The sequence below is a fragment of the Mus caroli genome, unplaced genomic scaffold (genome assembly GCF_978045245.1).
Source record: "Mus caroli unplaced genomic scaffold, Mus_caroli_1 scaffold_4, whole genome shotgun sequence".
NCBI classification, from domain to species: domain Eukaryota; kingdom Metazoa; phylum Chordata; class Mammalia; order Rodentia; family Muridae; genus Mus; species Mus caroli.
This window is the reverse complement of record NW_028227259.1, coordinates 7,963,951-7,976,400: the sequence shown is the minus strand read 5'-3', so window position 1 is coordinate 7,976,400 and position 12,450 is coordinate 7,963,951. Positions and strand designations below refer to the sequence as shown.

Sequence of the window (12,450 nt, the reverse complement as noted above, 5' to 3'; positions counted from 1 at the left end):
TCAGTACGCAAGCAGCTGAATAGCTTTCCTTTGTGGACTTTGCTCCAGTTGCTGCCTGAGGTTGCTGCCTTGGCTTCCCTTGATGATGAACCTCTAAGCCAAATTAACCTTTTCCTTTCCAAGTTTGTTTTGACCTGTATTTTATCACAGAAACAGAAGTAAACTTGGACAGAAACTGAGACCAAAGAGAACTTCTGTGATGGACCCAACTGTGCTCTTTTTGGATGCTTGTTGAATGACTTGGAGCTTTGGGGTGGAAAAGCCATCATTATGAGTGCCCAGAACTCAATGAGCTATTCTTTGAGGGCTCAGGGAATAAGAAGGCTAGCAGTGATGGAGACAACAGAGGTCTGTCTTCAGAGTGACATTTCAGAGGGAAGACTGTTGGGACCATTTGCGTGATATATCGAATTAAGATTCTATGGAAGTAAAATCTATGCTTTACTGGAATAATTGATTCTGGTTAGCTAGGACTAAAAACTCAGCTGTCATTAATACAAGACCAGCATCATTGAGATGAAATGTTCTGGGACCATTCTCAGGGTTAGCACACAGACGCTTTGGTCCAGTGGAGATAGCAAGGCTGCATCTCAAGTTGAAAGGTGAACTTGGAAACACCTAAGACTCCCCAATACAGTATTGCTTTTTAGGAATGAATGTGTTCATGGAGAGAAACTGAGGCTTGGCACCATGTGGAGTTGGGGTCCCTAAAGAGACCAGGAGGGGTCAATGGTGAAGATGCAATCTCAGTTTCATTAGAGACCCTGGTATATTGATGATGCTTGGATGACCACTAAGGACTGCATTAGGTGTTGAGTGGAGCTAGCCTGAGCCTTTGGGATATACTATGTGTGTTGTGGATGGCAGGTCTGGAGAAGTGGAGCTACCTCAGCTCTTTGGAGCCTAGAAAATGGTGAGAAGCCAATGTTGAACATTGAGCTGTTTAGTTTACACTGTTAGATTTTGAATGTTGCTTTGATCTGACTTTAATTGCAGCCTGTTTTTTTTCCTTCCCTTTTGAATTACAGTGTGTACTTTATTTCAGATTATACAAAGCCCACAGTCAAGAGATGTTGGATTTTTAAAGGAAACTTGAGTTTTTAAAGCATTGAAGTTTTTACAAAGACTTGGGTTTTTGAAGTTGAACTACATTATATATTGTGATATAAATGTTGTATGTAGTTGTGGTTTAATAGTGATGTTTGTGTGTCAAGTTGACAAGAGGTCCGTAGTCATGGTTAATTTTTGCCAATGTGACAGAGGCTAGCATCATCTTAGAAGAGGAAAATTCAGTTGAGGAACTGTATCTATCAGACTGGCACGTGGGGATGTCTGAGGGGTATTTTCTTATGTAGGAGGGTCCAGATCATTGTGGTGGTGCCATCCCTGGGCAGGATGGGCCTGGGCTGAATAAGAAAAGTAATCAAGGAAGGCCAGGTGAAACTGCTGCAGTTCCTGCCTCCAGGTTCCTGCCTTAGACTCCTTGCCTTGGCTTCCCTCCATGACAGACTGTAAGAAGCAAGGCAAACCCTTTCCTCCACAGGAGCGGAGAAGCAAACCAGAACAGATACACGGGAGTCATACTGTGCATTTATTTCTGGCTCCTCTGTGTCATTCGTCTACATGTCTGTTTCTGGGCAGTAATGTGGCAGTTTTGATACCATGCTTCTGTAGTACAATTTGAGATCTGGTATTGTGATGCCTCCGGCTTTGCCATGTTTACTCAAAGCAATGATTCCATTACTGATATTGATTTTCTGTACTAGTACCTGTGCATTAGTATGGCCAAAGGAACTCACAGGAACAAGGAGGAAGGATGGTTTCAGAGGGCGCAGTCTCTCATGGTGATGCAGAGAAGCAGAACAGTGTGTCTTATGGTGGGCCAGGGAGCAGAGAATGACAGAAAATGGCCTGGGATTAATAGACCCTCCAGGTCTTTCCCTGCCAGGGCCTTCTTTTTTCAGCTAGGCTCCACCCCCAAAGTTAGCAGAACATCCACAAACAGTGCCCCTAGCTGGGGGACAAGCGATCAAAACACGAGCTTTTGGGGTAAGTTTCAGATCAAAGTCATTAGTGCCTTGGACTTTTCCTCATGATACGTGTATTTTGTGTAACATCTTGGGTTTTGTTGTAATGGTCTAAATTTAAGCCAGGGACCCAGCTTATATTTTTCATTTGAATGATGAGTCATTCATTTGAATGATGCTGATCTCAGCATCTTTCTTGATTCATTCTGCATAAACAACTTGGGATTTCCATTTCTCTTAAGTAAGTATTGTGAGTGGATGAGTCATATGCAAGGTGTATGATGTCACGGACAAACTGCTCTCCCAGATGACATGTGTGCACTTACATTCTCCTCACGCTGGCATAAGGGAGTCCTGGTCTCTTTATGTCCTTAGTAATATTTGGACTAGAAGTATTTTCTAATTTTATCAACTTGCATTAGTGTGCAGTGTTGTCGTTTTAATTTTATTGACGGTATTGAATGTATTCTCATGTTAAATTTCCTCTCTTGCATCCTGTTTCATTAAAGTGGCAAAATCTTTCGCCTAATTTTTCTTATTGGTTGTGTTCTTAAAATTCATGAATGTTGTGAATACTTGATACCTTCTGGATAAAGAAATCCTTTACTGCATATGTTTTGTAGATGTTCCATCTCATCCTGCAGCTTATATTTTACTTATATTAATAATAGTTTAAAAAGCCGAAAAGTGTAGTTTTATCCTTTGATGCAACAAATTTGATGTGTTTTGATGTCGTGGTTAAGACATCATTTACCAAGTCAGAGTCTTCCTGTTTGGCTTTCTTCTAGACATTCCACAGTGTTACGTTTTACATTTGGGGATATGATCCATTTGGAGTCTTCTCTATTGTATATGGCATAAGTTAGTGATGGAATGTCGTGTTCTACCTGGCTATTCACTTATGCCAACTCCACTTATTGGGACTGTCATTCAATTGCCTTTGTATTTCTGAGTCCCATCCTTTCTACATTTATATGCACATACAAACACACACACACACACACACATCAAAGCCTGCAACTGTCCCCGGAATCCCTGGGAGCCTATGCATGTTGCATGTTTTCCAATTCTGTTGGGGTTATGGGTACACACAGCCATTTTCCAGCGCTCTGAAAACATAACCATGGCTGTTGGAGATGAGAACTTACATCCTCATGCTTTCAGAGCAAGCGCTCTAACATCTGCTAAGCCATCTCCCCAGCCCCCACTCTGTCTCACTGTTCTACTTGTCTAATGCCAGTACTATATGTTGTCTTCAGTTCTAGCTTTCCAGTAAGTTATAAAAAGTAGTATTTCAATTTTCTCTTCTCTCAGATTCTGCTCCTCCTCCTCCTCTTCCTTTTTATCCTTTACAGATTTTAGTATCAGTTTGTTAAAGTCGACAGAAACACCTGTGGGAATTTTGGCTAAGACTGCATTGAATATTGAGATAAATTTAGGAAGAGTTGAAATCTTAATGAGAATTCCTACAGGTGAGAGGAGTCTGTTTCTCCCCCTCTCTCTCTCTCTCCCTCTCTCTCCTGAGACAGGTGTCTCTGTGTAGCCCTGACTGTCCTGGAACTAGCCTCAAACACAGAGATTTGCGTGCCTCTGCCTCCTGAGTGCTGGGATTATGTAGCTCTTAACACATGAAATTTCAGTCTTCCTATTGTAACTCAAAAATATCAGCTACGGTGGAATTAGGAAGAGTGAGACTCAGAACAGGATGGTGGTTTCCAGGGGGAATGGATGGATGTAAGAAGCCTGTGATCAGGTACCACAGTGGGTGAGTGAGTGCTGCAAGTGTGAGAAACACTTCATATTCCCGGCATCTACACAGAAGTCCAGCACAGAGGCCTGTCTGTGGCTTCAATGATGGGCAGGGGGCAGGGACAGAAAGACCTCTGGAGCTCACTGACCAGTTAGTCTATCCAAAATGGCGAGCTCCAGGTTCACTGAGAATCTCAAAATAGAAGATGGAGAGAGACTGAGGAAGACACTTGCTGAGTGACTTGTGGCTTCACACTCGCACACATGGGTGCACACACACTCATCACCAGACGCACACTCAAGAGAAATGGCTAAACTGAAAGTGGAAGGCGGAGATGGGAGAACCCCCAGAAGCTCATGGGCCAGCTAGCTGGACTTGTGTAGCAGTGAGAAATAAGAGACTGTCTCAAACAATGTGGAACCAAGGACCAACACCCCAAGCTGTCTCCTCACCTACACACTCACACTCTCACTCACACACACAGTAAAAACTGAGCGAATGTAAGCAAGCTGCAGATAGATTTTGGACATAATTTTTTATTTAAGCATGGGCTTTTAGCATGGTTCAGCCTAGAGTGGAGCCTTCTGTTTCAGTACTAGTCAGAGGCTACAGGACCATCATACTTTGCTGGTGTTGGTTCCACCTCATCAGAAGGTATGACTATGACCCACAGGGAAACAACCCACGAAGAGAACACAGTGAGGGAAACATCCACCATTTTACAAGTCACTTTGTTACCACAGACACGAAATGGCAGTTACTGTCAGTAAAACGGCCACAGAACACGTTAAAAAATTGTTTTAGACAAGGTAATGGGGACTCCACTGTGGGAGGGAGATAGGGCGTTCATCCACGATTTTTTAAGTAGAAAATATCTGAAGGTCAAACATTTTTTTCCTATCCACAAAATGATGCTACATCAACATACGTGTTAAGGAGCATATTAAAGAGACAGCAGTGTCTTTACAGTTATCATCTTGAATAGGTATCTGCATTAACTTTCTGCATAATACAAGTAGGTCAAAGTCCAGCAGCAAAATATTGCAACACAGCAAGTAGATACAGTTTCAGTGTGTTATACGGTAGAGAAGAATACATAAAGGACAAACGACGATAACTTATTCATATAAACAAGAGACAAAGCTGAAATACAATCTACTTAAATAGCTCGGTGACCAAGAATGTTAAATACTGTGCTAAAATGCCACTTAAAACATAAGATCTTAAAAATGTTTGTGCTTAAACGTTTTTTTCCTGTTAAACTATTTCTTATTCTCAATACTGCCACTGTAACTGATATTACAACAGATCACAATTTCCACGGACGCACGGACGTGAAGACATTTACTTATGTGCAGAGAAACCACACATCATTAGCTCACAGTGTGGGAAGGTGGGGTACACAAGGTCTTGAAGGGCTTCCTGTTCGCCAAGTCCTTCATCTTTGTTTCCTGATATCAGATGCAGTGAGAGGTGTTTCAAAAAACCAGGAAGGGACACATTGTACGCTGGAAAGGGAAATAAACTTGGATTCTTCATGGGTATCGCCTAAGCGACCTTCGTCTTCTGTTGTAGAAGTGCCTGAGCCCATGTTGCCGTGAAAAATTCATCATGTAATTTTGTTTGCGAGTGCTGTTAGAAAAACCACAAGAAGGGTACAGGTGGGGAGGGAAAGGAGAGAGAGCATGTGAGTCCCACCAATGAAAGTATGATCTATTCTAAGGCCCCAAGGTAGCCTGCTATATATCTGAAAAACTTCAGAATTCAGAAGTCATGCAGACTTCACCGCCTAGGGACAGAGTAATTAGATGGGCACCTGCCTCACTACCTACTGCCCCGGAGGCCTTTTCTTTTCAGAACCTGAACACATCTCACCATCGACTCCACTCCAGAGGACGTGCACACTGTACTCGTTACCTTATTTACACACAGACACAGCAAAAGCGACTCGGTTATGCTAGTTAACATTTTCATTTCAACCTTAAAGGGCTAAAATGAAAACAAAAGCTTGATTAGCAGGATGAGCTGGACTTTCCTAGATTCCACTGTCTGTGTCAACCGGCAACTGGGATTGTATTTGACAATCATGTCTTACTGAAAGAGACTCTATGCTAAAAAGGAGGTCATAAAAATACTAAGGAAATACAGGAGAAGGTATAACTATATGTGTGTATATATATATATATATATATACACACATATATATATATGTATATTTTCTTCCCTATATACACACACACATATACCTACATGCACTATATGTGAAGCTGATAAATATATTGAAAATGGATAGCAGGATCCTTAGGAAACTAAATAATAGTTTCAGTGACAGCTGCTCACATTCTGGCATGAAAAATAGATTTTTCTAAAAATAATTCAGATAGGGTTTCTGCCGAGGTTGGCCTCAGACTTATGATCTCCTGCTTCTGCCTCAAGAATGTTGGGATTAGAGGGAAAGCATCCCAGGTCTCGCTCCCTTTTTTAGGGTTCATGACCTATAGCATCACTGAGTTAAGAATTGTACTTTCATATACTGATCTCGAGGGCGATATATTTATATGTGGCATCAATGTGTGCTTTGAGTAGAAAGCTAGGGATATCTTTCAAATGTATCAAGTGTCTTTAATATGTGGTCTCAAGTCCATGCTGAGCGAGCTGATGCAGTGATAGGATTCCTTATCAAGGCAGTATGAGATCAATGAGTTAGGATATAGGGAAAGGATAATCTTATTGATAATCCGATCCTCACAAGGGATAAAATAATGCTTTTTAACAATATAGTCTAGGCACTCTACTTAGCTATAAAAATGTGGAAAACTTTAAAATTTGAGAATTTTATATAGAGACAGTTAATCATTTGTATAGATTTATAGTAAGAATCTCAAGAAAAACACAGGCACAGCTCTGAAGCAGCAACATCTGTCTCAAGACCCTGATAAAAAGGCAGGCACAAAACAGAGGCATGTTTTCTAAGAGCAAAGCGCTAATGCCTTCCACTTAGGATTGCCATATTATCGAGATATCAGTAACTACAAAGCCAGAATGAATATCCACTAAGATATTTTGGAGAAATGGAGTGTGTGTGTGTGTGTGTGTGTGTGTGTATGTGTGTGTAGGGAGAAAGGAAAAAAAAAACCTTAGATTTTGATTTCTGGTAGCCTTCACAACCACTTTCTACTTGAATGTGATGGCGATGAGTTTATCACTTTATCAGCTTCAGTGTCAGAGTGAAAGGGTGAAGCAACCACAGCCATGTTTATCAGCTGCTGTGAGCAGCCTTGAATGTGGACAGTGATCTTGCCCTGAGCTAGTCAAGTATTAGAGAAACTGTTATGTATTTATTTGCTACATCTTGGGACTGGTCCTTGGTGTCTTCTTGCCAGCATATGAGGTCACCCTGAGTCCTCTGCACTATCACAATGGTCCCTAAACCAACTTCTGTGTCTCTATTCACCAATGAAAAGAAACTATGAAATTTACACCTAAGAGAACTCATACAATTATACTCATGTGTGCCAGGTCTTATGCTAAGATTATATGCATGTACACTGGGCCTCATGCTAAGATTATATGCATGTATACTGGGCTTTATGCTAAGACTGTATGCATGTGTGCCAGGCCTCATGCTAAAATTGTATGTATGTACACTGGGCCTCATGCTAAGATTATATGCATGTATACTGGGCTTTATGCTAAGACTGTATGCATGTGTGCCAGGCCTCATGCTAAGATTGTATGTATGTACACTGGGCCTCATGCTAAGATTATATGCATGTATACTGGGCTTTATGCTAAGATTGTATGCATGTGTGCCAGGCCTCATGCTAAGATTGTATGTATGTACACTGACTGGGCCGCCTCATTCACGCACACACACAATAGATTTACACCCCACTCTCAGGAAGCTCTCCTTCAGAGGTTGGCTTTGTTTATTAAAAACCTATCCGTAACTCTTACATGTCATAACAGCATATAACTAGTGACCCCACGCATCTCTTGTCCTCTGATTAATCCTGTTGCTTTTCAGATCCTTTCTTCTGATCCACCACTATGCAGCCTGCTCTCCGCAAAGCGGCCTCTAATCTATACCAGTGTCACTGGTGTCCCCGGCACCATGTCCTAGGTTTCTATTTGTGGGTCCAGGATCATAGCTGCAGGGATTTCTTTTCTTTCTTTTTGTGGTTTGAACCCCCATAGCACTCATTTCCTGCTGAGTGAAACCTTTGCTTCTCATGCCTCCCCCCCACCCCATTAAGCTTTGGATCATATGGGGGCCTGTGGTCCAGCTCTCTCCACCCCCAGCCACAGCACTGGGCCTCCTGCTTGACCGTGGTCAAGGCATGCTATTATATTGAACCTTTGTAGACTTACTGATTTGACTCCTGCTGTAAATCATTACTCTTTAACTATAAGGAATAATTGCAGAGTTAAAGCAATGAAATTATTCTGTCAAGACATGTTCAAAGACAAACTAGTCAAATGTAAAATGGTTAAATATTTTATATAAAAATCCAAACAAGCAAGATACTCAGTTATCTCTTGCAACTTAGAACGGTGTGACAGTGACCCTGTATATATGAGACTAGGCATGCTTAACTTTAACTGAAGTTGTCAAAGCAAATTCCACTGAAGGTATTTTATTATGCCACTGCTTTAAAATTTCCATCTTTATGCTGTAGATTTTTTTGTTTGTTTGTTTGTTTTCGAGACAGGGTTTCTCTGTGTAGCCCTGGCTGTCCTGGAACTCACTGTGTAGGCCAGGCTGGCCTCCAATTCAGAAATCCACCTGCCTCTGCCTCCCAAGTGCTGGGATTAAAGGCATGCGCCACCACGCCCGGTTTATGCTGTAGATTTTTAAAGAGACTTACACAATTTAGGGGATGTTCTAATTCACTGAGCCCACTGAATTTGATTCAGTTTGTATTACGTATCTTTGGATTCCCATGAAACTTCATATGTACATGGAAATATGTCTGCTTCAGCTATCCAATGTTTATGTAATTGTGTTTAAGCAGTCACACTTTCAAAGCATGCTTATAGCTAGCTAGGAATTTGGTTATGAGTCCTTTGCGTTAGAGTCTGATGAAGTGGATTTTTACAGCTCCTAAGCCTGTCCAAGAACCACGGGAAGAGTCACAACAGAATGATGTTTGACGATGTTTGACTCTAGGCCCATTTAATAACCCTGTGGGAGTATTAAGCAGCTACTCTGTCTTCTAAAATGCCGAGTTTACAAGTGTATACATAAGGAGTTTTAATCTTAGGAGTTTAAAACCCATTTTAAAATCTTGTATTGGCTCTTCCTGTAAGCGGCCAGAGGTGACCTGCGAAGATGGTTCGCTATTCTCTTAACCCAGAAAACCCCACAAAATCATGCAAATCAAGAGGTTCAAACCTTCGTGTTCACTTTAAGATCACCTGGGAAACTGCACAGGCCATCAAGGGTATGCATATTTGCAAAGCCACCAAGTATCTGAAGGATATCACTTTTAAGAAACAGTGTATGCCATTCCGGCAGTATAATGGTGGCATTGGTAGGTGCGCCCAGGCCAAACAGTGGGGCTGGACACAGGGACAGTGGCCAAAAAAATTTGCTGCACATGCTTAAAAATGCAGAGAGTAATGCTGAGCTTAAGGGTTTAGACGTAGATTCTCTACTCACTGAACACATCCAGGTGAACAAGGCACCTAAGATGTGCTGACAAACCTACAGAGCTCACGGCTGGATTAACCCGCACATGAACTCCCCCTGCCACATTGAGATGATCCTCACTGAGAAGGAACAGATTGGTCCAAAGCCAGAAGAGGAGGTTGCACAGAAGAAAAAGATATCCCAGAAGAAACTAAAGAAACAAAAACTCATGGTCCAGGAATAAATTCAGCATAAAATAAATGCAGGTAAAGTTAAAAAAATGTATTGGTCTATTTTGTGGGGAGTGTATTTTTGCTTTCGATGCATGCAGATGTATGCTATAGACAGTGTCATAGTAGGTGCAACTGAGTTCTTGAGGTTCATTTTTCATTGCAACTACTGGGAAGTAATGTTTAGAATACATTCAATGTAAGCAGCGATGCCCATCCGGAGGCACAGTTATCCCTGGGTGTGCCAATCTGCTCTGATTATAGATCATAATGCAAGTCTTCAAGTGCAATCCACGAAAGACGGGAGAGCAAGCAGCGGTTTCCAGTGAATGCTAACTGAAATTCCCACTATTGCAGGGATTTCTGAAGACTTAGATGACATATGGAATTAGAAAATGCATCCCTGATTTGGCACAGAAAATACGGGAATTGTGAGACCTTTAACGGATTTGTGATTCTGTGTTCTTTTGAACCAGTACTTTTTTTTACTGGAGTTACACTGCTAGCTCATTTCTTATTATGGAAATAAATTTAATCTGATTTTGAAAGATGGAGTCTAAAGGATATAGAAAAGGGCAAGATTAGAAGAATCTGAGCTCATGGAAATTCAGGCATCTTATTGGTCAGTAATTCACTATTTTTCAACATGTGAAACAATAAACAATAATTTATCTGAAGGCAGAAATAGGAATCTAGTGACTATAGCTATATCTTTCAGAGAAATTCAGTGACTATAGGATAGATACCACCATTCAAACTGACCCCTGAGCACATATGAAGTTGTGCATCTGATTTCAAGGTCATGCGCTTTTGGGGATGGACCACACCAGTAAGTGGAGTCGCAAATGCTTCAGAGACTGAAAGTTTCAGATTTCTCTCCTGCTAACTGGAAATGATGCTATTTGACCACACACCTCAGGAAAACTGTCAGGATTAAATAAAAAACCTTAACACCAAATGCATATGTTTACTCTGGACAATTTTACTCTTAAGTCTTGAAGCTGGCGAATCAGAGCACAATCTTATCAATAGGCAGGATCCAGAATTTACAAGTGTTAAGAGCATAGCCCTTCTCTGTCAATTATTAAATTAAGATTGGTAAGTGATGGTACCTTCACACATTTCCTCTGACCAACAAACGTTCTGAAAGACGTTAGTTACAGACTTGAGATCTTTTGCATACATTTGAATTCCACTTCCTCATAAGGAGTTTATTAACTGTGAGAGCTTCAGCAGTGTCTAATATGAAGCCAGGCACGCTAATATGAAGTGAGGGCACGCTGATTACCACACCCTCCAGCCTATGCTACTGTATCCAGTACTGCAGACTTTGGCTAATTTGGCTAACTTTACTGGATGTTGAACATTCCGTCAGTGGATTTCGGCATCATCCATAACTGCTTTTCTAGAACATTTTCATTTGCGAAGGGTCCTCTACAGAAATGTTCAGCTAGCTTTGGTAAAACTGCAAAGATGAAGAGAAAACAGTTTTTCCAATGTAGTAGGATGACTTACCTTACTCTAGTAGAAAACCAATGACAGCAAATAATGAAATATAATACAAGTTAAAAAATGCTTCTCAACGCATGCAGCACTGTGATTACTCATAAAAGTCTGACCGGGCTTAGGCGCAATATAGGATTTTTCATCTCTTTTGAAAATAAAAATTCAACATGTTATTTCTTATCCTTCTAGCCCCAATATAGAAATATTCTTAACTTTTTAATGTAATGAAACATGCAATATTTGCTCATAACCATATGTCAAGGTACATGTAGCTATAACACTACATTTGGCATAAATGTTACATATAAAGTATAAATATTAATTGTTTAATTTCTATTGCAAATTTTATCTGAGTTTTCAATTATTTACATTTTAGGTACTAATCACACCAGATGAGATTAAGGAATGGACTTTAAAAATGGAGAAGACTTCTACATTAGATAAGACAGTCAAATTTAATAAAGGAAAATAAGCTTTGCGAGAAACGTAGTTATGCTCATCTTCATAAATCATTTGTGCCAAAACTGTGACGGTATCTTGATGATGAATAGCAAGAGGGGATGGTCATGATGGAGCTATATTAAAATCTGATAAATGTGTTTAAAGGCAAAGTTAGCAACATATTAGTTTTCAGTTTTCAATAAACATGGTAACAATTCGCTTGTTATTAAATCAGTTCACAAAGGCTAACTTTTTACTCAGTGATTTGCTTTCAAGGTACACATGCAAAAATCGGCCCAATTCATTATCCATATGACAGGCTGTGACTGGGACACGCACACAGATGTGATGTGTGAATGAAACGCACGGTTGAGTGAGGGGGATTCTTAGGTGCGGAGCGTGAGCGCCCAACAAAAGGGGCGGAAACAGCAGATTCTCTTGCACCCTAAGAAGCACCCTAACAGCACGGATCTTGTGAGGGATCTGCCCAAGTGTCTTCAGAAACATTTACTGAAAAATGGCCTGTGCTAGCAAGCGAGCTCAGAGAGCTTAGGACTCTTCTGGTTGGCAATGACTGTGTTGTGCTCTACCATTTGGACTTTATGGAATGAGGTCTTTTTGTGAACTAGTGAGGCTGGAAAAAACCTAACCTGCCAGTTCAATGCAGACAGATTAGCAGGGGTTAGCCATGGCAAACGAGAGAGGGTGAGTGTTATAGTCTCAAATAAGCACAAGGACTTCACTTGTTAAATGCTAAAAGGGACGTTTCTATCTTTATAGTTCGAGGCTGGGCATTTTTTATGTTTATGATGCTCAAATCTTTCCAAAGATAGTCTTTTAGAATTAAAACATTAAGAATATATT

General features: G+C 40.8%; 1 protein-coding gene across 3 annotated transcripts in view; it reads right to left on the bottom strand.

Annotated features, from left to right (window-relative positions):
- Positions 1 to 4,293: 4,293 nt before the first annotated feature.
- The window catches only part of Reln (reelin), a 444,727-nt gene continuing 436,570 nt past the window's right edge, over positions 4,294 to 12,450 (bottom strand). For all 3 annotated transcript variants that reach the window (XM_021163945.3, XM_085836457.1, XM_085836458.1), the window contains exon 64: positions 4,294 to 5,409. In XM_021163945.3, the coding sequence (XP_021019604.1) occupies positions 5,313 to 5,409 (97 nt within the window). In that variant the 3' untranslated portion in view covers positions 4,294 to 5,312. The remainder of the gene's footprint in view (positions 5,410 to 12,450) is intronic.